The sequence below is a fragment of the Manis pentadactyla genome, chromosome X (genome assembly GCF_030020395.1).
Source record: "Manis pentadactyla isolate mManPen7 chromosome X, mManPen7.hap1, whole genome shotgun sequence".
Lineage (NCBI taxonomy): Eukaryota > Metazoa > Chordata > Mammalia > Pholidota > Manidae > Manis > Manis pentadactyla.
Window position 1 is genome coordinate 102280310 of NC_080038.1, and position 24301 is coordinate 102304610.

A 24301-nucleotide genomic window follows, 5' to 3' on the forward strand; every position below is an offset into this window, starting at 1 on the left:
AATGTAAAATTGTCAAGGCAATTAAATTTTAAGGTCAGGCTTATAACTCCAAAGTCTGTTTCTTTAAACTGTAATTTGAGCAGAAAGTAAAATGTTTGGATAATAAAACCTCAATTAGTATATCAAGTCCATATGAGATAAACTTCTCTAAATCCTGGGACTTACAAAATAATGAGCTAAATTATTGCAGCATATATCCAAATATTTAAAGCCCATTCTGTGGCAAGCGCTGGGTGAGCACTAGGAACACAATACAAGCAAAAACAGACATGGCCCCTACTCTCATAGAGCTTGCAGTTCTGTGCAAGACATTCAAATCATTGTACAAATAAGTGAGATAAATGCCACAAAGGAAAGATATGTGGTTTATATCAGAGATTTTTAACAGAGGAGGCCAGGCAGGGGCAGGGAGTTGCTGAGAAAGTTTTCCCTGAGGAAGTGAACTTGAGGTGCAAAGGACTTGCAGCTCAAGGTGTGTTTGAGGACTTGAGTGAGAACAGATAGAGCTGGGGTACAGAAAAAGTGGGATACAAGATGAGATAAACAAATAGACAAGGGCTCTTGCAGGGTATACAGAGCCTTACAGGCCATGGTAAGGATTTTAGTTTGTATCTTCAGAGCACTGGGAAGCCATTAAATGGTTTTGTGGCCAATATACACCATGATTTGATTTGTGTTTTAGAATGATCACTGTCTGCTGGAAGGAGAATGGATTATAAGCAGGTTGGCAGAGAATGCTAGTTGTACCCTAATACCCATTCTCCATTTTTATAGTAACAGTTGTCTCAATTTTTAGCTGGGCATATGGCTACCTAGAATAAAGAATAAATTTCCCTGCTTCCTTTGTAGCTAGATATGGCCTTGTGGCTAAGTTCTGACTAATGGGAAGTGAGCATAAGTGATATGTTGTTTCTGAACCATTCCCTCAGAGGTTACAAGGGAATGCTTTCTTTCCCTTTTGCCCCCTTCCTTCTGGCTAAAATGTGAGCATGATTGTGTGACATCGTGGATCATGCAGAGAAGAGCAACTGCGCTAGGGCTGTCAGCACAACCAGCTAGTAGGAGCCTAGGTCCCTGATCCTGTGAAGTTGCCACACCAGCTGTGTACTGCCTGACTTCTTTGGCTGTTACATGAAAGAAAAATAAACTTCTGTCTTATGCCACCATTATTTTGAGCCTCGGCCCAGCCAAAGTGAAAGTAAGGGGACCAGCTAGATGACAAGTGAAATTGAAAGAAGTGGATATAGTCCATATACATTTTGGAGATAACATTAAAGTGCAGATTCAGACACCTTGCCTGATTCTAATGGTCTACGTCTTTACAAATTCCCACTGAAATAAAAATAATTCTATACATTTCCCTGTATGGCCCCGGAAGATGACTGGTTAGCCAGAGACGGGTAAGATTCCTCAAGGGAGGAACAACCTAAGACAGGCACAGTCGCAGGGGGGCCATCAGGTGAGAAATTGGGGATCAACAGAGGTGAGGCTTAGAACCTCACCCCTCTGTTTTGAGAGAAATCTTCTGCATCCGTGGATGTTTTGTTGCCCTTGTCTAGCTTGGATTAATACTTAGTCTATAGGAACCAACCTGATCATCTACATTTGCCCTCTTACAGCACTAAACTATGTTTTCTACCTTTATCTTGCATCTACATACCACTTCAGCATTTTATTTAAAATAATAATAATAATAAGGGAGAAATGTGGGATTCACATATAAATCAAGTATAAAAATCAAACAAATAATCATATCTGACTTGATTGTTTATAGTTCATGATGCGTGATCAAAACTGAAAGTTTCTGTGATATGACTGCCCTTGCACTGTTCACCATGTAAGAAATTCACTATGTAAGAACTTGTTCACCATGTAAGAACTTGTTCGTTATGCTTCAGAAGATTGGAGACTGTTGAGAATTAGGCTTGGGGTTGATTAATGATTGTGCATTGAGTCCCCTATACAGAATTTTATTGTTGTTAAAAACCATTTGATCAATAAATATAAGAGCTCTCCTCTCAAAAAAATAATAATAATACTAACAGTCAAAAAGTTCTTTCCCCACCTCCCAAAAACACAAAGAGGATGTCTTAGTAACCAAGTAAAATGTAGATGACTTTCAGGTATTTTTGCTGTCCTGTTGTCCTAGGCATATTTGACTTTGGACACCAAGTGTTTGAAACAGTACTATATAGCAGTCATTCTCAAACTTGGCTACATACTGGAATCACCTGGAGAGTTTCAAAAATTAATTAAAAATTAAAAATTGATAGTTTCTAAACAAGTTTCATTTTCATGGAATTCTAGCATGTCAGATCTGGAAAAGACCTGTTAGGTAAATAAATTCTAATCTACCATCTTCTATTATGTAAATGAAGAAGTCCCAGAGAAGTTTATATTTTCCAGAGAATATAATACTAGCTGTTGTAGCCAGCTTGTGCAAAATTTGTAAGATAACTTCAAAAATGTTCAGAGCACCACCCAAAGTACAAATAAACATCAAACCTTTATAGATTGGGAGTTGAAGCACACTGAGGGTGAAATAAAATGACAGCAGCTAATCTGTCAAAATTAGAACTAGATTCTGTACTATTCATCACATATAAGTAGTATAGTCTAAAGTTCTTTAATTGTGAACTGCACAAAAATTACCTGGAGAGCTTTTTTAATATGTGAATTCCTGGGTATTTCCTACAGATCCTGATTCAGGATGATTTGGGGTGGGACCCAGGAATCTTCATTTTTAATAATTTCCAAGTGAGTCTAATGTAGTGTTCCACAGACAAAACTTTAAAAATACAGAATAACACTAGATCATTTATCCTCCAGCAAATTATCTTAAAAAGAATTAACAGGAAAATTGTGTTAATGAGTATTTATTGTTCCAGGACTAATTTTACTTATCTGCAAATTTTTAAAACACTTTTAAAACTATCTTTGTAACTTAGAACTCTCCCTGAAAGTCATAAAAGAAAACATAAAAGCACTTATCCACAAGGTATGTAATGCTGGTAACCATACAAAATCATGCTCTTCAACTTCTAGAGCAATTTAAATAGTAACGTTCTCTTAATACACCAGTACTGCCACAAAGCGTTTGAAAGTTGTCATTTTTTAAGGCATATAATTATTTAACTTGTGTAAAAAATACAGTGTGAAGATTTAAAGCTGCTATGTTAAGATTATTTAACAAAATTTGACTTCTAATGAATTTAACTTCTCACTAATCTGCTTTTAAACTGTTTCATGAGAAGTTTTTCCTTTAGAAGCAATTTAATAACTGGTAGAAAAGGTTAAATCAAATTTCTAGGACTTTACTAATTATTTGCATGTTGAATTTATTGTAGACATCTATTAGCAATCAGCAAACTAATGGTTTGACAATAATAAGACTTCTGTTTACAGTGTGATGGCTTTTTTTTGTCTAGTGAGTACAGGCTGTATTACGAGTTTTAACATCAAAATGCTAGTGCTCATAGCAAAATTATAAACTATTCGTGTTTACTCTTTAATAGACCATTAGCTGATACATAAGACCTTTAAACTTTTCAGTTCAATTCCATGACTATTAAGTGATTACCATAGGTAAGGTGCTACTAATGTCAGGTACTGTGGGGGAGGGGATAGGGGATACACAGATAAGTAATCGACAGCTGTAATATGATAGAAAGGCTTATATTTGTATTGTACATCTATTGGGATTTGTTCATCAGCTTCTACTGCAGATTCCCTGAATTCCTTCCCTCTACTGAGCGATGTTGACTGTTGGTTCCCACCTGCAGGGTCCACTCTCACACTAATATCTCAGATGCCTAAGAGTAGACAAGAAAAAGGGAGAAGAAATAGCTTCGTTGATCATTTCCCTCAAGAGTTGTCTCCTATTTGCCTATTTTCAGTTGCCCTGTCCTTTTAACTCTAGTAGTCTTCCTGATTCCAGACTTCGGACTATCAATTATGCCTGCCTTCTTTTTGACCTGGTGTCTTTCTGCTTCTCTGACAGCCTGATGCCTGTTTTTCTAGTTTGTTGACTCTTGACCCAATCAGACTCCTGATATCTTTGTTGATCTTTTTGTCCATACAACCACTCTTTCACCAGCCCTTGGCACACACTGCAATCTCTCTATCCTAGCAACTTGCCCAAAACAGTTGACCCCATACCAATATATGTCCGAGTGTCCAATATACTCCTGATTAAAAACAGCTTACAATAAAGGATGCAATGAAATAAATCTGTCTATATGTTTGAAAGAACTAGAATCAAGAATTCTAAATGTTAAAAATTAAACCTTGAACAGTCTTTTGTTAGAGTATAACACATGGGGCACAAAAATTAATGGAATACAGCATTTCATAGGTATCAATCAACAAATATTTGAGTGCCGACCATGGGCAAGGCACTGTACTTGAAAGGCTCTCTAGCCACTGAAACATGTTTACCTTTTAACGAATAAACAAGGTGGCAGAAGATATTCCTTGGAGATCCTGTTAATAAAAATTCCACAAGGAAATAAGAGGGGGAAAAAAGCTATAAAATAAATTCTACTAATGCTATTGCAATTAAAATTATAGATCTTAACTTAACTCCTTGCTGAACTGGTTGATAGCATATTTCAGCAGGGCTTGGAAAACCAGTTTGGTGTTTTAGATATTCTAAGAGAGGTGACTTTCAGCCTTGTCACGTGGGATTCCCAAGAGTCCAGTTCCTCATTCCAATCCACTCCATGTTTATGAAAGTGCAATAGCTGGAACAGTAAGAAGAAAAAAATGTCAGGGCAGGAAGTCATCCAATCCTGATAAGTTGACATGTAGAATAATGTTGATGGTGTTATTTATTACTAAGGTAGTCCTGGTTAAGGGTTACCTGTGTGTACAGTTGGAGGAGGGGCAGGTAAAGGGGAAGATAGATAACTGAAGCGAAATAGAGCCGCTGTATTCAGAGCTTATGTTGCTAGAGGTGAGATCAGTTACCTACTTGCAACTGAAATTTCAAACTTCTGCTTCGCGGGGACCTGAGTGGACAAATGGTGACTGATAGGTGGGAATACCAGCAGACATCTTAAATTTTATGCTCAAATGAATGAGCAATGAACCAGGTGAATAAGTCCAGTTGTTTTCGGCTGCTTGTAATTTTTACCTTTTTATTTGAAATCACAGCGTCTTTTTCAATGGATGCCTATGTTACGGTGACTTATTACAATGAAACCAGCAACTATTCTACAACGGAGACTTGTGATTGTGGTGTTTACGGATTAGCCTCACCAGTGGCTAATGCTATGGGGGTGGTGGGCATTCCTAAGAACAATAATTACCAAGCTTGTGACTACAACACTGAGTTTACTAATACTAAGAATCCATGGATTGCGCTCATAGAAAGAGGTAATTGTACATTTTCAGAAAAAATTCAAACAGCCAGCAGAAGAAATGCTGATGCTGTTGTGATTTACAATGGTCCAGAGACTGGCAACCAGACGATACAGATGGCAAATTTTGGTAAGTAAGAATCTATTCCCAAAGAGGATTAATATGTTTATCTTAAAATGGCATTAGAAACCGGCAATGAGGTTGTAAAACAATTTTACTTCAAAATTTCTTGCCCATAGCTACTTGGAATTACTTTACTGTTACTTAATTGTTCATAATTCATTTGTTCCAAGGACAAAAGCAATTAATGAAATGGTTCTTGTTTTCTTCCAGGACTTTGTTAGCTGTTATTTTCTCAGTGTGTATTATATAATTGCTTTTTAATAAAATATGCCTTTACCTATAAATGTTAAAGAAAACAAACATTTTAATTTCATTATTAATTTGTACTTTTCAGTTTGATACATTTTCTCATGCACAAAGTGTATGCATTCAAGTATGTGGTAGCTGCAAAACTAATTCATTATTATAATTAAACAACAGCATATTGTAAGTGTACAAAATGTTTACAGAAATGAAAATTTGACTATCTGCTGTATGCATGTGAAATTTGAATCTGGGACTAACACATTTACATCTACTCTTAAGAAACATTATACATTGAAAAGTATATGGCAGAAATAACACTAATTTACATCAAAAGTAAACATTTCCTTTAGAAATATTTACTTAAGACTTTTTAAGTAAATATAATCATGTGGTTTATTAACTTTGTTTTGGTATTGACTTCTGACAATTACTGTTTTTATTTTATTTATTTTGTAAAAAGTGCCACGTCCCAAACAAATGGTTTTTAAACCAGTAGAGAAGTAGACTTCTGACCCAAGGTTTCTGTAATGTGGGTGGTTATGGGTATTTCTGGCCCCAGACTTGGCCAAAGAAAAAAAAATGGTAATAATTTCAAATAGGGTAAAAGCTGGCAGAACACAGTATCAGGATAATTGGTGTTACCACCAAAGTTGGGCTTTGAGAAAATTAATGTAAATTAAACATACTTCAGAATTTTAAAAGAGAGAAAATCAAATTTGTGTTAAGAATAGCAGAGTGACTGGAACACACAGGTTATATACATACAATGTGGCAATTTAGTACTAAAGTTTGAAAAACAAGCTGCTTGTTTCTCCGGGTTTTGGAAAACAGGTAAAATTGTCTTTCAGCAGTACAAAATTATTGAAACATACAAAATTCTACTTGCTACCTTTTGTAACATATCCTGGACTTTGTCAGAACTCAGGCACTCACATTTTTTTCTTTTGAACTTAAGAGCACTTCATAAGCATTCCCAGCATGTTCTTTCTTTCTACAAGTGACTTTTATTTTTGTAAAAATAAAATGAGGGAGCTTTCTCATGAAAACTAAAACTCAAACTTGTTCTAAGGAACCTACTTTGTTTCAACTTAGAGATTTAGAGTACTCTGTTTCTTTTTATATGGACGGTCATACTCTGTTCACTCCCCTGCTATTTTTCAAGTATAAACAGTACCAAACTAAATAGTAGTCCATTTTCAAAACTTGTTTTGCAACATGCAGTAGGGACCAACATCTAGTGGAATGTAGGTACCCGCCACTGAAGTTAAAAGATTTACCAAAGGTCACTTACAGTAAATGTCACTTGAACATATGGTTCTGAGCAAAGTTTAAAAAACAGCACAGTTATATTTATTATTCAATATATACTTCCAATATAATGAAGTCTACATGATGAAACACATTTTTTAAAACTATAGCATTGCCCCTGCTTTAAAATGAGCACATTTAAAAAGATAGCATAATGATAGCATCTGTAATAATTAATGTTTATTGTCATTTACTATATGTCAGGCAGTGTTCCAGGGCCTTTATTTTATTTAATGAATATTGATCTTTAACACTGAATGATTTCAACCCCAAAGAATTAAGATGCTAAGTGCAGTTTTTTGCAGTTATAAGACCTGTCAACTAATATGTCATTGGAGTTTTCCTTTCCCCAAAATTTCCTTTATATAGAAACTATTACTTAATACAGTTGAGAAACATAGGAAAGCAATTGTGGATATGAAAACATTATGATCAGCCTCCAGACCATTAAAGATTGAGTCATTATTTTATAACATAAGCCAAAATTTTGTTTCTTCCCCTTTTCATTAGTGTTTTGTTTAGGCACAGAGGATGGGGCAACAACAATTCTTCCTCCTCACCTCCCATCCCCTTACCTTTTATCACCACTGAAAAACCAAACTTTTTAGAAATCACACTGTAGCCCCCTTAGGGTGTGGCACCTTTCATTCTTTCCCACTTCCCCTTACCTCTTCATTCCTTCAGTCCTATTTTTCCACGCTAAGCCTTCCTAGCCTCTGTAGAACGTTGTGCCTCTTCACTTCTTACTGATGTCAACAGAGGCCTCCAACCAGAGGCCACTAGGAACAGACCTGCAGTTGAAAAAGCTGGGGTTCTTGTTGCAGCAAAAGGAGAATGCACACAGTGGAAAACTATGGGACATCTCAATAAGAGGGTGTTAGAAAGGACTTGCAGGATTTGGGCTTGCTCTGGATGACTTGGAGGAGGGTTTAAGGAAGCAGGCCATTGACCAGCCATCCCTATATGCTTGAAACTGAAGGATTTCCTGGCACATGGGACTTTCAGTGCTAAAACCAGGAAATTCCTAGGAAATCCAAGCTGAGTTGGTTACTTTAACTGGCTTTGTTCTAGATTTGGATGCTTTCAGGAAGTGGGGGTAATTCTGTGATTGGATTTCTAAACTGATTTGTAAGTGGGGAAGACTAACCCAAAGATGCAGCTGTAATTGGTAAAGAAGCAATTGTAAGTCATCTTGGCCAGGATGGAAGATGACTGATCACTTTGGTGGGTGGGACATTGTTCTAAGGAACCTACTTCCTTAGTGCAGTGTGGGCTAGACACTGGACATTCTTGTGATTGGTTCGTTTTTGTGGGTTGGACACTGGACACTAACAAAACTTCAATAAGGCTTAGACTCATATTATTTAAAGAAATGCTTAATTCAAGAAAATTAATCAATTCCACTTCAAAGAATCTCAAATCTATCTAGTTGTATTTTGACTATGTTCAGATATGATTATGGGGTGGTATTGTGTCTTGATCCATCACAGTCACAGAATGACTTTCTCTGATGTTGATGTTTTGTGAAACTCTCTATGTTCAACAAGAAAACACCAAGGCCCGATTGGTAGTGCCAGGCCAGGTCCCAGATGGCAAGGACTGCTTGTCTCTTTTTCACTGACATTACAATATGCCCACGCCCTACTGTTGTGCAAATACCCTCTCTTCCCCCATTTTACATTTCTGTGCCTCCCCATCCCCTAATAGGCTTCCTTCAAGGTCCCCAACAAACCTAAGGGATGCTTCTGCACCTCTTTCTTCTCATGGTTTCCTGATGCGGCTACAGAATGGCCTTACTCCTAGGCCAGTCTATGTATAACCACCCTTCTAGCAGAATTTTTCTGAAGGGGACTGCTTCTGTCTGAGAAGAGTTCTCACTGAGAAGGAATAATGTATAGCCTATAGTACTTGGAGGTAAACTTTTAGTTCAAGGTTTCCCAGTTTGCTTGGCAGTTTCCAAATGACTTGGCATTTATGGGGATAGAAATAGAAGGATATGCTTATGATGTCTGTACATAATTATGTAACATCTTGGTGACCCTTTCCAAATGCTTCAGAGATAACCATCAAGTTCTGTCCCAGGTGTGCAAGAAAAGTCAGGACTCCTCAGTTACTAAAGCAGAAAATACAAACATGTTAAGTACTTACATGCTGAGCAAACAGGTTTTGAAAGTTAAAAGGTTCCATTACTACATAAATTGCCTTAAGTAATGCTTAGAAATTCTTAGATTTGAATGTAATTTATTTCAGCAAAGTCAGTAATTTGGGAAGGATAAAATGGTTCTTATATTTTTATAATTGTGACTGTGTCCAATAATGTGGATAACAGGGTGAGGTTTGCAGCATTTCAGAGTCCCCAAAACCACCAATTCCAGAGCAATTAAGTTCATGCTAAGGAAGGTTTTAATCAGAGCAGCAAACTCACATGGTTTTTTTTATTGAAGTATAGTTGATACACAATCTTATATTGGTTTCAGGTACACAGCACAGCAAACTCACATGTTTTATAAAAATGTTTTTCTAAAAATGAAAGGAGAGATAAAAACATTACATAAATGAAGAAAATAATAAAAGCTTCAATAAGGCTTAGATTCAGATATATACATAAAGAACATCTTAGTTCAAGAAAACTAATCAGTTATACTTTAAATGAATCAAATCTGTCTGATTGTATCCATCCCCAAGACTTCATCCTCAGACCTCTGCAATAACTTCCTAACTGATCTCCCTGCTTCTCTTGTCCCCTTCCAAGCCCAATCCCCACACTGAAGTCAAAATGGCTTTTTAGAAAAATCACACCCTGATTAAAATCCTTCAGTAGCTTCCCATAGCACTTAGAGTAAATTCAAACTCCTTTCCATGCCCTTACCCAGCCCTGAAACACCTGGTTCCCGCCTACACTCCAACCTCATCTCTCACCTCCCTGCCCTGTCCCTCACTGAGCTCTAGCCACACTGGGTTCCTTTCAGTCGCTCAATTCCACTAAACTTTTCCCTGCCTGTAAGCCTGAAACTACTTGATACCTTCCTCTTTTTCACTCCCACATCTCATTAAACATAAAGTCCTGTTGATTTGACCACCCAGCATTTCTTAAATCTTTCCACTTTCTCACCTCTGCTGCTTCTTTCTATCCAAGCCCAGGATAGAAATATCATCTTTCACTTGGACCGCTGAATAGCTTCCCAACGGGTCTCCCTGCTACTCTCGCCCCTCTAGAGTCTTGTCTTTGACCAGAATCCAGAGTGACAGGAAAATGTAACTCAGTCCCAATTAAAATAAAACCCAGCTTCCATGCCATGTTCTGCAAGTCCATGCCATGTTCTGCAAGTCCCTGTATGATCAGACCTAATTCCATCCCCTCTATTCCATGTTACTATGCCTAAACCACTGTGGTCTTCTGTTTCTAAATCAATAAAGAAATATGGGCAAGTTTTTGCACTTGCTATTCCCTCTGTCATTTCTCTTTCATATTTTCACATAATGCTGCCTACAAAAATAGAACCATGTGCACTGCCCCTGGTTTAGTGCCAGCTACTATCGTCTCTCACACTGACCACTACAAATGGCCTCCAACCTGGGCTCCTGCTTCCACTCTTGCTGCTACCCATTTTCTCTACATGACAGTTGGAGTAATCTTCTAAAACTATAGGTCAAATCACATCACTCCTCTTCTCAAAGCACCCCCAATGACTTCCCATTGTTCTTCAAATAAAATCTAAACTTTAACATGCCTAAAAGGGCTTGCACAATCTGGCCTTTGCCTACCTTTCCAGCCCAGCAGTGCCACTTTCCCTCTCTCTCATAATGCTTAACCACTCTGACCTTCATATTTTCTTCAACAAATGAAGCTTTGTGTGAAATGCCCTTTACTTGCTTTTCTCCCCATCACCACCATCACTATCACACATAACAGGTTCTCCAAATCCCAGCATAAATGTCTCTTCTTCCAAGTCTCCCTTAACCACAGTATTTTCCATCAAAACCCACTGCTCATTCCTGTTTAAATCTCTCATAGTGTGTAATTATTTTGTTATTTATTATCTGCCTCTCCCACTTGATTGTAAGTTCCAGGAGGGCACAGACCATGTCTGTCATGCTTGTGATAGTATCCACTGTTCTGAGCATAGTGCAGGGTCTTCACTAGTTGTTGAATGAATGAAAGTTTAAGAAACTAGAAAGAAATTCCTTTTTATATATGAAAAGATGGACATGTTTAAATGAAATTAATTAGGTGAATTCAGCAAGCTATTGCCATTTTAAAATTGTTCTAATTTTACCTATACAAGTAATCCTTTAACCTTTGAAGAAAAACACTGTTAAGTCCCCCTTGATTAACACCCAAATGTCAGTCCTCTCCCAAGAGATAACTAATGTTATTCATTGAGTTGGTAACTTTTCAGACTTTTTTCTATTAATTTTCACATATATGCCTATAGAAAATGCACAGTAAATTTGTGACTTATTAACAATAATGAAAGTTATCTGTAGCTTGCTTTTTTGACTCAATGGTAGCAACTGGAGTTATCCATGTCAATAAATTTGCATTTAGAGCTAATTCATTCTTTGAAACCACTGCATAGTATTGCATAGTGTGTGCATATACATCATTTATTTAACCACTTCCCTATTAATGAACACGTAGGTTTTTTTCAACTCTGCTGTTTTACAGACAATACTTCAGTGAACATAACTTTTGCTGATACCTAAGCTATTGAAATTGATCTTCTATCATTATTGATGTTGATCTTGCATTTGACCACCTTGTTGAACTCCCATTATTTTTAATAGTCTGTCCATTGGTTCTCTTAAATTTTCTTTAAGATACTAATTTTTTTGTCATTAATCTAAAATTACATGAAGAACATTATGTTTACTAGGGTCCCCCCTTCACCAAGTCCCCCCCCACAAACCCCATTACAGTACTGTCCATCAGCATAAGATGCTGTAGAATCATTACTGGTCTTCTCTGTGTTGCACAGCCCTCCCCATGCCCCCCCCCACATTATACATGCTAACCGTAATACCCCCTTTCTTTTTCCCCACCCTTATCCCTCCCTTCCCTCCCATTCTCCCCAGTCCCTTTCCCTTTGGTAACTGTTAGTCCATTCTTAGGTTCTGTGATTCTGCTGCTGTTTTGTTCCTTCAGTCTTTCTTTGTTCCTATACTCCACATATGAGTGAAGTCATTTGGTGTTTGTCTTTCTCCGCCTGGCTTATTTATACCCTCTAGCTCCATCCATGTTGTTGCAAATGGTAGGATTTGTTTTCTTCTTATGGCTGAATAATATTCCATTGTGTATATGTACCACATCTTCTTTATCCATTCATCTACTGATGGACACTTAGGTTGCTTCCATTTCTTGGCTATTGTAAATAGTGGCTTTTGGATGTAGAGTTCTATAGATGTCTGTTGGGTCCATCTGTTCTAGTGTGTTGTTCAGTGCCTCTGTGTCCTTACTTATTTTCTGTCCGGTGGATCTATCCTTTGGAGTGAGTGGCGTGTTGAAGTCTCCTAAAATGAATGCATTGCATTCTCTTTCCTCCTTTAGTTCTGTTAGTATTTGTTTCACATATGTTGGTGCTCCTGTGTTGGGTGCATATATATTTATAATGGTTATATCCTCTTGTTGGACTGAGACCTTTATCATTATGGAATGTCCTTCTTTATCTTTTGTTACTTTCTTTGTTTTGAGGTCTATTTTGTCTGATACTACTGCAACACCTGCTTTTTTCTCCCTGTTGTTTGCATGAAATATCTTTTTCCATTCCTTGGCTTTTAGTCTGTGCATGTCTTTGGGTTTGAGGTGAGTCTCTTGTAAGCAGCATAGAGATGGCTCTTGCTTTTTTATCCATTCTATTACTCTGTGTCTTTTGATTGGTGCATTCAGTCCATTTACATTTAGGGTGATTATTGAAAGATATGTACTTATTGCCATTGCAGGCTTTAGATTCATGGTTACCAAAGGTTCAAGGTTATCTTCTTTAGTATCTTACTGTCTAGCTTAACTCGCTAATTGAGCTATTTTAAACACTGTCTGGTGATTCTTTATTTTTCTCTCTTCTTATTCCTCCTCCGTTCTTTATATCTTGGTTGTTTTATTCTGTGCTCTTTTGTGTCTCCTTTAACTGCTTTTGTGGGTAGTTCATTTTATTTTTTGCCTTTAGTTAGTATTTGCTTGGTCTGCTTTCTTTGCTGTGATTTTATTTTCTCTGGTGACATCTATTTAGTCTTAGAAGTGCTCCCATCTAGAGCAGTCCCTCTAAAATACCCTGTAGAGGTGGTTTGTGGGAGGCAAATTCCCTCCACTTTTGCTTGTCTGGGAATTGTTTAATACATCCTTCATATTTAAATGATAATTGTGCTGGATACAGTATTCTTGGTTCAAGGCCCTTCTCTTTCATTGAATTAAATATATCATGCCATTCTTTCCTGGCCTGTAATGTTTCTGTTGTGAAGTCTGATGATAGCCTGATGGGTTTTCCTTTGTAGGTGACCTTTTTCCTCTCTCTAGCTGCCTTTAGAACTCTGTCCTTGTCCTTGATCTTTGTCATTTTAATTATTATGTGTCTTGGTGTTGTCCTCCTTGGGTCCCTTCTGTTGATGGATCTGTGCACTTCCTTGGTCTGATCGATTATTTCCTTCCCCAGTTTGGGGAAGTTGTCAGCAAATATTTCTTCAAAGATGCTTTCTATCCCTTTTTCTCTCTCTTCTTCTTCTGGTACCCCTATAATGCAGATATTGTTCCTTTTGGATTGGTCACACAGTTCTCTTAATATTGTTTCATTCCTGGAGATCCTTTTATCTCTCTCTGCGTCAGCTTCTATGTGTTCTTATTCTCTGGTTTCTATTCCATCAATGGCCTCTTGCATCTTATCCATTCTGCTTATAAATCCTTACAGAGATTGTTTCATTTCTGTAATGTCCTTCCAGACATCATCCCTTAGCTCTTGCATATTTCTCTGCAGCTCCATCAGCATGGTTATGAGCTTTATTTTTAATTCTTTTTCAGGGAGATTGGTTAGGTCTATCTCCTTCTCAGGGTTTGCCTCAGTGATCTTGGTCTGTATCAAATTCTTCTGCCTTTTCATGGCAAGAGAGGTATTTGTGGGCAGCTGGCGTGTGTGTTGGCTAAGAGAAAGTCCCTTCTTGCTGGTTTGTGGCCTTCCTCTCCTGGGAGAACAGAGACCCCTAGCGGCTTGTGCTGGGTAGCCGCTGCAGGGGTGGGGTTTAATTCTTGCCCGGCCGCTGTGGAGCTTTGAGGTTGCTGTGGGCGTGGCCAGCCTCAGGCTGCTTCTCCAATATGGTGGAGCCGCGTTGGAGTGGGAACAGGCAGGAGGCTGTTTATTGCCGTGAGGGGCCTCCAAGCTGCGCTGCCACCCAGGGGGTTAGGGTGCCCGGTGTTCCCTGGGATTCCCAGCCACTGGGCTAAGTGTCCCGGGATGCTTCCGTCCAGCTGTGGGGTCCCTGTCCCTTTAAGACTTTCAAAATGCACTCACTTTTCTTTGTCCCAGGTGCGCTGGCTGCGAGACCCGCTCACAGGTCTTACTGTCCTGTTTCCGTAGTTTCTAGCACCCCATGCACGCACTGTGTGTCTGCGCTCCTGTGTGGATGGCTGGGGCTGGCTATTTAGAAGTCCTGGGCTCTCTCTCCCTCCCCGCTCTGACTCCTCTCCTCCTGCCGGGAGCTGGGGTGAGGGGTGCTTGGGTGCCGCCAGGCCACGGCTTGTATCTTACCCCCTTCACGAGGCGCTGTGTTCTCGCAGGTGTGGATGTAGCCTGGCTGTTGTCCTGTGTCTTCTGGTCTCTCTTTTAGGAATTTGTTATATTTGTTGTATTTTCAAAAATATATATGGTTTTGGGAAGAGATTTCCGCTGCTCTACTCACACTGCCATCTTGGTTCTCTGCTCCTGGTTCTCTTAAATTTTTAAGATAAATGACAATTTTCTCTACAAAGTTTTGCCTTATCTCTTATTAATTGTACCTCCTAATTCTTTCCAGTCATCTTACTCCATTGTCTAGGGCTTCAGTAGTGGTAATAGCGTACATCCTTGACTTTTCCTGACTATACTAAAAAGCTGCTCCCACTGTTCCACCATGAAATGTGTTGTTTGATGTAAGTTTCTGGGAGATACACTTTATGAACTTTCAGGATTTCAGTAAGCCTTTTTAATGTTATTATTCTCCAGGGAAATCTAGAATATAAATATATATGTATGTATGTAGACTGATACAGATGAAGATATAGTCACTATTGTAGAATATGACCCTTAGGGGAAATAATAGTGATATATAGAAACAATTAGGTAAAAGGGACAGTTTTGTTTTGTCTTCAGATATAATTTTATTAGTTCCCTGGATAAAAGGATTGAAAACATTGTCATTGCTTGTACATATGATTCCAAGTTGAATGTTGGATTGTAAGACACAAAATTTGATAGCATCTTCACAAATTAGAAAAATTGTTTATTAAAACAAAATGAAAAAAGAAACAAGATAAAGTGCCATAGTGAATAGTAAAGAATAAATGTAGAGACAGATATAAAATAGAAAAACATGGACAAAAAGATGGGTTTATAAGCAACATATTTGACTGTCACACTGTACTGCAAGTAAAATAATGACCAAATTTTTAAAACTGGTATAATCATGAAATGTACTAACAAGTACATAACATGTTAGGTCTGGAAAATACCTTGACTGTGCTTGGAATTCATGAAACTGCAAATATCACAAGCCTTAACACAACCTGACTTACAATAACAGGATTTTAGTAGCTCTCTTTCATAATCTCACATAGGTTCCCAAGTGCCTCCCATTTTCTGTCCCCCACCTGGTCACATACATTCATAACTGTGTAAGAGTCTATATTTTTATAAGGAAGCCAAAGATAGAGCACCTCCGGATGCTGGTTTCCAGGAAAAAACAAAATGAGTAAATTCACTATGAGCTCTTTGAAGTACATTTTTATCTCCTTTTTTTCTTTATTTTAAAAATCAAGGAATATTTTGTAACAGTCTAAACACATGCTTTTTGTTCACCAAACTATTCTTTAACTCTTTAAACCAAAGCTTTAACATTTTATGTATTATATGGTTTGCTTGATTTATTTATATGATCTCCTTGATTTGCTGCCAGGACATTGATTTGGCCCCAAATTACTGATAATTACTAGGGTCACACACACGCACGTGTGTTTATAATTATTAGGAATGCCTCATCAGGATTGTATAACATAGGCTAGTGCCTCTTAAGTACTCTCTGCCTCTCTTTACAGAAATCCTTGGTTCCTAATTCCTCTTACCCAGCTACCCCTCTTCCATCATTCAAGCCTACCTTCCCTAGGCAGCAAGGATTTCATGTAAATAAATCATATCCCTTTCCATCTACACTTGCAAATCCTGTATCCTGCTCATTTAATGAATTGTTAGATATGCAGAAGCTACTTTGATAAAATATGCCAGGGGGAACTTTGCTTGCTGCACCTGGAAACAACATGACTTAAGTAAACAAACCTGACTTCTAACTGGTGATAATATCAGGACCTTTGACAGAACTGTGGAATAGTAAATTTGGGGCAATAGTGTGGATAAAATGAGAGTTCCTGTGGCCAGGATTCTCACCTGGCCATGGTTGACTAGCTCACTGCACACCTGTGGGCAATACATGGCTGTTGGCTCTATAGAAAGAGCTCCACCCAGTGCTCTGTGTGTGACACGGTGGCAGGACTGCAAGGCTGCAGGAGAGCAGAGCAGAGGCTGGAGTGGTGGCAGTGCCAAGGACAGAGGCCCGGAGGACGGCTGTATGGGACGACTATGCAGAGAGGCCCAGAGGACAGCTGTGTGGACAGAGGGGCCCAGAGGCAGAGACCAGCTTGCTGCATGCAGACTCCCTCTCAGTGAATGGGATTTTAGTGACTGACATGCCACCTGGAAATAAAGTTGGGTATAACCCTTTCACCCCAAGAACGTTTTGCTGTCAATTTCTTTGGTCACACTGAATCCATAGCGAACTTGCCTGGGGCTGAAACCCATTGGCAAGACAGATTTGTAGATCTATATCATTTTTATCCGAAGTTTTAATATTTTCAGTATGACCTTCTAATGACTTCACCATGCAATTATAGTGACACCCTCTGGTCAAATAGACTAATTTACAGCAATAATCAATACATTAGCATATCCTCAATGCAAAAGAGATGGAGGGAGATGAAAATTTGTTTGTCTTGCCGTCTTGCCAATGGGTTTCAGCCCCGGACAAGTTCACTATGTATTCAGTGAAACTGAGAAAATGCCAATGGAATGTTCTTGGGATGAAAGGGTTTATACCCAACTATTCCCACGGTGGCCAGTCAATCACTAGAATCCTGTCCACTCAGAGTGAGTCTGCATGCCGTAAGCTGGTCTCTGCCTCTGGGCCTCTGTCCTCAGCGCTGCCACTCTGCCCTCTTGCTGCCTTGCAGCTGTGCCACTGCATCATCCAGAGCACTGGGCGGAGCTCTTTATATAGAGTCAATAACAACATATTGCCCACGCGTGTGTAGTGAACAAGCCGATCCGGGCCAGGTGAGAATCCTGACTGTAGGAACCTTCACTTTCTTCACACTTGTCAATGGTTTCAGCCCCAGGCAAGTTCGTGAGACTGAGGAATGACAATGGAATGTTCTTGAGGTGAAAGGGTTTATTACCTGGCTTGTTCTCCCAGCAATAGGTCGAGCACTAGAATTATGTCCTGCATCCTACAGTCTGCAGGTCTGTAATCCTCCTTGTCTTTGCCTCCACCCAGAGCCCTGGGCAGAGCTCTTTTTGTAGTGACTCAGTCAGTACTAGCTAATTGCCTAGGGTGTGGAAGCAGTAACCTAGCTGCAGGCCAGTTACATCATCAAGTAGTTTAGGTTCAAGTGAGGATCCTGAACATAGGAGCTTCAATTTTCCCCACATTGCTGAAAAAGTCTCTTACTTTCAATTTCTATTTTAGATTACTCTTAGTATCATTATTCCTAATAATAGAAACTCTTTTTTTCTTTCAGTATTACACCTAATTCCTATTAAAATCTGTTTTTCTTTGCCCTTTATGAAGGCAGTTGTTAATAGTAAGTATTCTACTAGCTATGTGCCAAGCATTCTTCTAAGTGTAATAATTTCAACAACTGCATGAAGTACATAGTGTTAATATCCCCCCTTTATACATAAGGAAACTGAGGCACAGAGTGTTTGGTTAACTTCCCCATGGTCATACAGCTAATAGGTTCAAAACTGAATTTTGAACCCTAATACCTAACTCCAGAGTCCATGCTCTTACCTCTCTAGTGAGCATATACTATGCAAGGCACTGTACAAAGATGGTACAAAAACATGATCATTGTCCTCAAGGAGAAAAATGTAGTAGGGAGAACCAATATGCACACAGCTAGAAGGCAGAATATGAAAGTACTGTAATAGAAGTGTTAAGGTTATTGGAGCTGAAGAGGTTAAGAAATTATGAGATCAGGGTGTTGGAAACATCATCAACATGGATGTTAATGTAGAAGATGACAGCACAGAAGTCAAAGAGCAGAAGTGGGAGTATCAAAGGGAGGGTTACAGGGTAGGCAATCAGAAAGTGAGGCATTTCTGTTACGATTTCAGAAGTTGAGCAGATCAGGATGATGATAATGTCCAGAGTATGGCCATGGCCATGGAGTGACTAAAGTGGAATGGAGGTAAATGTCCCTGAAAGTGAATTCAAGGAGGCAAGAGTATTGGATGATAGAAGAACTTAGGGTAGACAGGATGACTGTGATCCAAATGGCAAAGTCTTCATATATGTCAGGGAATGACTAGAAGGTTGATCCATGACCAAACAGGGAGGGAAAGAATAGACAGTGATAAAACCAACTGCCACCAGTCTCTTGACTTCCATGAATCTCCAAGAAATGGGTTTTCTTTTGAGGCTGAGGAAAAGGTGATCTGAAAACAATCAGGTAAGAGTGAGGAGACCTCTTAGAGCCCTGATACATGTGAGGTACAGAAGGATGAGTTGCCTCTACTGGGATTAACTGAAGGACAAGTGGTATCATCAGGAGTGAGATGGATGTCTTGCCAATGGGTTTCAGCCCTGGGCAAGTTCACTATGGATTCAATGTGACCAAAGAAAATGACAGCAAAACGTTCTTGGGGTAAAAGGGATATACCCAACTTTATTTCCAGGTGGCAGGTCAGTCACTAAAATCCCATTTACTCAGAGCAAGTCTTCATGCAGCAAGCTGGTCTCTCCCCTTGCCTCTGGGCCCCTCTGTCCACACAGCCGTCCTCTGGGCCTCTCTGCACAGTCATCCCACACAGCATCATCTGGGTCTCTGTCCTCGGCGCTGCCACCACTCCAGCCTCTGCTCTGCTCTCCTGCAGCCTTGCAGCCCTGCCACCATGTTGTGCCCAGAGCACTGGGTGGAGCTCTTTTTATAGAGTCAACAGCCATGTATTGCCCACAGGTGTGCAGTGAGCTAGTCAACCAAGGCCAGGTGAGAATCCTGGCCACAGGAACTCCCATTTTATCCACATGGGTCAGGGACTATAAGATCACATCATAAACTTTAGTATAAAGTTTCAATGAAGAGGAAGTGAGGGAATTTCATCAGTCCAGCATGTGTCATGTAACCAGAAATCTAGAAAACTTTTCAGAAGGGGGAAGTAGAGGAAGAAAGTCATAGCAGTATGGAGAGAGGAACACAGGAGTGAATATTAATCAAATTAGGTTCCATCTGAGGTGATAGCTAAGGATGACACACATGTGGTACAGGGGGCATTACTGTAAAGGTTTAAAACTAAATTGTGGAGTAAAGTCTCAGACAAGCACAGGACATTGGTTCATCAGTGTAGAAAGCCAGCAGTGTATGCAAAACAAAAGGATTATTCACAAGAGAGCAGACACACTTGAAGGAGCTAGAAGGGCAGAGCTAAATAGGGTAGAGATGAAAATAGGAAAGAATTTAGATCAAAACGGTCCTAGAACAATGACTGTAATGGGGTTTGTAGGGGGGCTTGGTGATGGGGGGAGTCTAGTAAACATAATGTTCCTCATGTAATTGTAGATTAATGATACCAAAAAAAAATGGTCCTAGAGTTGTGAGGACAGATGACAAGGGTTTAAGAGGGGCATGCTAATGTTTGGCCAGGGATGAGAAGTACAGTGGAATGTAATAGGTGCTGAATGACCTGAATGTAAAACTAACCAGCCCTAAGATTCCAAATGGAACTGTGTTCAAGTCTCAAATCAGGTGCAAGTTGGGGCTTGGGTTGATTATTACTGGGTATCTGGAGGATGCTGCATAAAAATATGAAATCATTTTAAAAAGGAGCACAAGACAAAATTGGGTCATTTTAATAAATCAAATGATCTGGGTAATAATCTGTTACTGCAAATGCTTATCTACGTCCACATTGAAGAGATTGGTATTTCAGGAAAAAGTGGTAGAAACCTAGTCAAGGCCTTAGGTTGTTGTCTTGCCAATGGGTTTCAGCCCCGGGCAAATTCACTATGGATTCAGTGTGACCAAAGAAATGACAGTAGGATGTTCTTGGGGTGAAAGGGTTTATACCCAACTTTATTTCCACAGTGGCAGGTCAGTCACTAGAATGCCATCCACTCAGAGCAAGTCTGCATGTAGCAAGACGGTCTCTGCCTCTGGGCCTCTCAGCCAGCACAGCTCTCCTGTGGGCCTCTGTCCTCGGCACTGCCACCACTCCAGCCTCTGCTCTGCTCTCCTGCAGCCTTGCAGCCATGCCACGATGTCACCCACAGCACTGGGCAGGGCTTTTTATATAAAGTCAATAGCAACATATTGCCCACATGTGTGTAGTAAGCTCGCCAACCAGGGCCAGGTGAGAATCCTGGCCACAGGAATTTTCATTTTATCCACACGACCCATTTCAGCAGTTAGCTGGCCATTGCTGTCCTTGGGATTCTTTGAATCTTTAGTATTTTCCTAGGTTTCAACCTCACAAGGCCAACTCATAGATATCACTTTGCAATTCTGCTGGTGTAAGGGAAGAGGAAAAGGAATAAAGGGCGATAGACCAAAGGGATGATCTGCTGGAGATTTCTAACTAGGAGCTATAACTAACTAGATCTAAGCAAAGAAAACTAACATTTGTGAAAGGCCTTCTATGTGATAGGGAAGATAACTTGGAGTCTTCCAAAAAATTCCATGCACAGCAGGAAAACTGAGTGTCTTGCCAATGGGTTTCAGCCCCCGGCAAGTTCACTATGGATTCAGTGTGACCAAAAAAAAATAACAGTAGGATGTTCTTGGGGTGAAAGGGTTATACCCAACTTTATTCCCACGGTGACAGGTCAGTCACTAAAATCCCCTTTACTCAGAGCAAGTCTGCATGCAGCAAGCCAGTCTCTGCCTCTGGGCCCTTTGGCCTGCTCAGCCGTCCTCTGAGCCTCTCTAGCCTCTCTACATGCACAGCATTCTTGGGGCTGCCACCACCTCAGCCTCTACTCTCCTCTCTTGCAGCTGTGCCACCGTATTGCCCAGAGCACTGGGTGGAGCTCTTTATATAGAGTCAGTAACAACATATTGCCCACACGTGTAGTGAGCAAGCCACCCAGGGCCAGGTGAGAATCCTGACCACAGGATCCTTCACTTTATCCACACCCAGCAATTCTACTTCTGGGAATTTACCTAAAGAAAACAAAATCACTAATTTGAAAAGATACATGCACACCTTAGGTTTATTGCAGCATTATTTACAATAGCCAATAAATGGAAGCAATCCAAGTGTCCCCTGACAGTACCCAAATGTGTTATATTTAAATATCTGTTTTAAATATCACTACTCACTCTGGCATTTATTGTTTCCTATGTGCATGACACTCTACTTACTATAGTTTGGTATTACATGGATTCTGTCCTCAAACAGCTTTTAATCTACGGTAGATGTGACCTGTACAAAAAAAATCTATATAGATAGAGATAGATACAAATTAAACTGTCTTGCCAATGGGTTTCAGCCCTGGGCAAGTTCACTATGAATTCAATGAGACTGAGAAAATGACAATGGAACGTTCTTGGGGTGAAAGGGTTTATACCCAACTTTATTCCCACAGTGGCAGGTCAGTCACTAAAATGCCATCCAGTCAGAGCAAGTCTGCATGCAGCAAGCAGATCACTGCCTCTGGGCCTCTCTGCCCCCGCAGTTGTCTCAGTCTCTGTCCTGGCGCTGCCACCACTCCAGCCTCTGCTCTGCTCTCCTGCTGCCTTGCAGCTGTGCCACCGTGTCACCCAGAGCACTGGGCGGAGCTCTTTATATAGAGTCAATAACAACACATTGCCCAACGTGTGCAGTGAGCAAGCCGATCTGTGTCAGGTGAGAATCCTGGCCACAGGAACTTTAATTTTATCCACAGTCCACCCCTCCAGGATTCTCTCCTTTTAGTCTATGTGCCCTCAATCCTTTGCAATGGTCCCTGTGCGAGAAACCTGGAGCACTGTAACCAAATTCCATAATAACAACTAGAGGCTATGACAATAAACAAACAAAAATTACAACAAATTATAATAACCCTCAAACCTGAGGAGATCCATTGCATCCTGGCTGTATTCAAGCCAGTTCTAACAAATTATAATAACCCTAAAGCCTGAGGAGATCCATTGCCACCAAGTGGTCATCCTGGCTGTTTTCAAATCAGTTCTCCTCAAATGAGTTAACCAAAAGGACCATGGGTGGGCCTTAGAATACCCACCTTTTCCAGCCTCTCCAGCAAAAAGCCTTGCAGACACACAGGCCGATCTTGTTGCTTTATCTCTGCCTTCTGCTTCGTCCTCAGCGGCCGGAACCACTGCTCCAGTCATCCGATTTCTTTCTCTCTGCTCCTCCCTTTTCAAACCAACCTACATCTCAATCCTCACGACCTTCACGGGTCCTTTAAATTCTTCCATCAAGAAGCAGACTGTGTTTTCCTTTGTGCTTGAGCCTGAGGATAGAAGCAGGGCATGGAGCGCTCCATGACCTGAGGAAGGGGCTGCATCTCTCCTGAAAGAACCCGCAGTCACCGAGTCCTGGCTTTCCACCAGCTTTCAACCAGGTGGGGTCTCAACCGAGGAGGGAGCGATGCCTCCAGCATGGGCAGGGCCTCCACCCCCACCTTTTCATCAAACCTCCGCTCCTCCATTTCTGGGGATGACGGCTCACATCCTTCTCTTGCCCCACGGCACCTGGCAGCCTGCGTGCTGCTGCTTCTCGTGCAGCTCCTTCCTTCACCTGCTCCATGGCACCTGGCAGCCTGCACACCCATACTGCTCCTTCTCATGCTGCTTCCTCTCGGGGCACAGCACTTTGTACTGACGGCCTTTCAGTCAGCTTTCTCTTGGGGTGGACCCCAGTCCTCCACCCCTTCACAGCACCACATGTCCACAGGGTTCACTCGAATGTCTCCCCATCCATAGGTGCAGCCTGCTGAAACACTCCTTCCATGAGGGCAACCCTGTTCTTTCTCCTTGGTCACCAATGAACCCTGCCAACTGTTGCCAATTATCTTGCCAATGGGTTTCAGCTCCCGGCAAGTTCACTATGGATTCAATGTGACCAAAGAAATCACAGTAGAACATTCTTGGCATGAAAGGGTTATACCCAATTTTATTTCCACGGTGGCAGGTCAGTTACTAAAATCCATTCACTCAGAGTGAGTCTACATGCAGCAAGCCGGTCTCTGCCTCTGGGCCTTTCTGCCTGCACAGTCATCTCGCACAGTCATACTCCGGGCCTCTGTCCTTAGCGCTACCACCACTCCAGCCTCTGCTCTGCTCTCCTGCAGTCTTGCAGCTGTGCCACTGTATTGCCCAGAGCACTGGGCAGAGATCTTTACATAGAGTCAATAGCAACGTATTGTCCACAGTGTATAGTGAGCTAGCCAAGCAGAGCCAGGTGAGAATCCTGGCCACAGGAACTCTCATTTTATCCACAGATGTCAAAACTGCAATCATTAAATGTCTGGCTGCCCTGCATTCCAGAATTGAATGAAATCCAGTCTACATTTGCTTGTATATATTTTTAGCTTTTAAATGGAAACACAAATTGAGTTATTTTCCTCAAAGCAGTCACTTCAGTGGAGGAGGAGTATAGAATCAGTCACATAGGATGTTTGACATTATTTTAGCTCTAAGAATGTCTATTTGGACCAAACAATCATTTGTCAAAATAATTTTTCCACTGATTATTTTCATTAGCTTTATATAGGCTATAAAAAGCTTCTAAACGTCAGTGACTTATGATAAAATTAG

At 40.4% G+C, this 24301-nt stretch overlaps 1 protein-coding gene across 1 annotated transcript in view; it reads left to right on the plus strand.

The window, feature by feature from the left end:
* The first annotated feature begins 4945 nt into the window (after positions 1 to 4945).
* RNF128 (ring finger protein 128) overlaps positions 4946 to 24301 on the plus strand; it is a 125997-nt gene continuing 106641 nt past the window's right edge. The window contains exon 1 of the mRNA XM_036924992.2: positions 4946 to 5490. Coding sequence (XP_036780887.2) covers positions 5085 to 5490 — 406 coding nt within the window. The 5' untranslated portion in view covers positions 4946 to 5084. The remainder of the gene's footprint in view (positions 5491 to 24301) is intronic.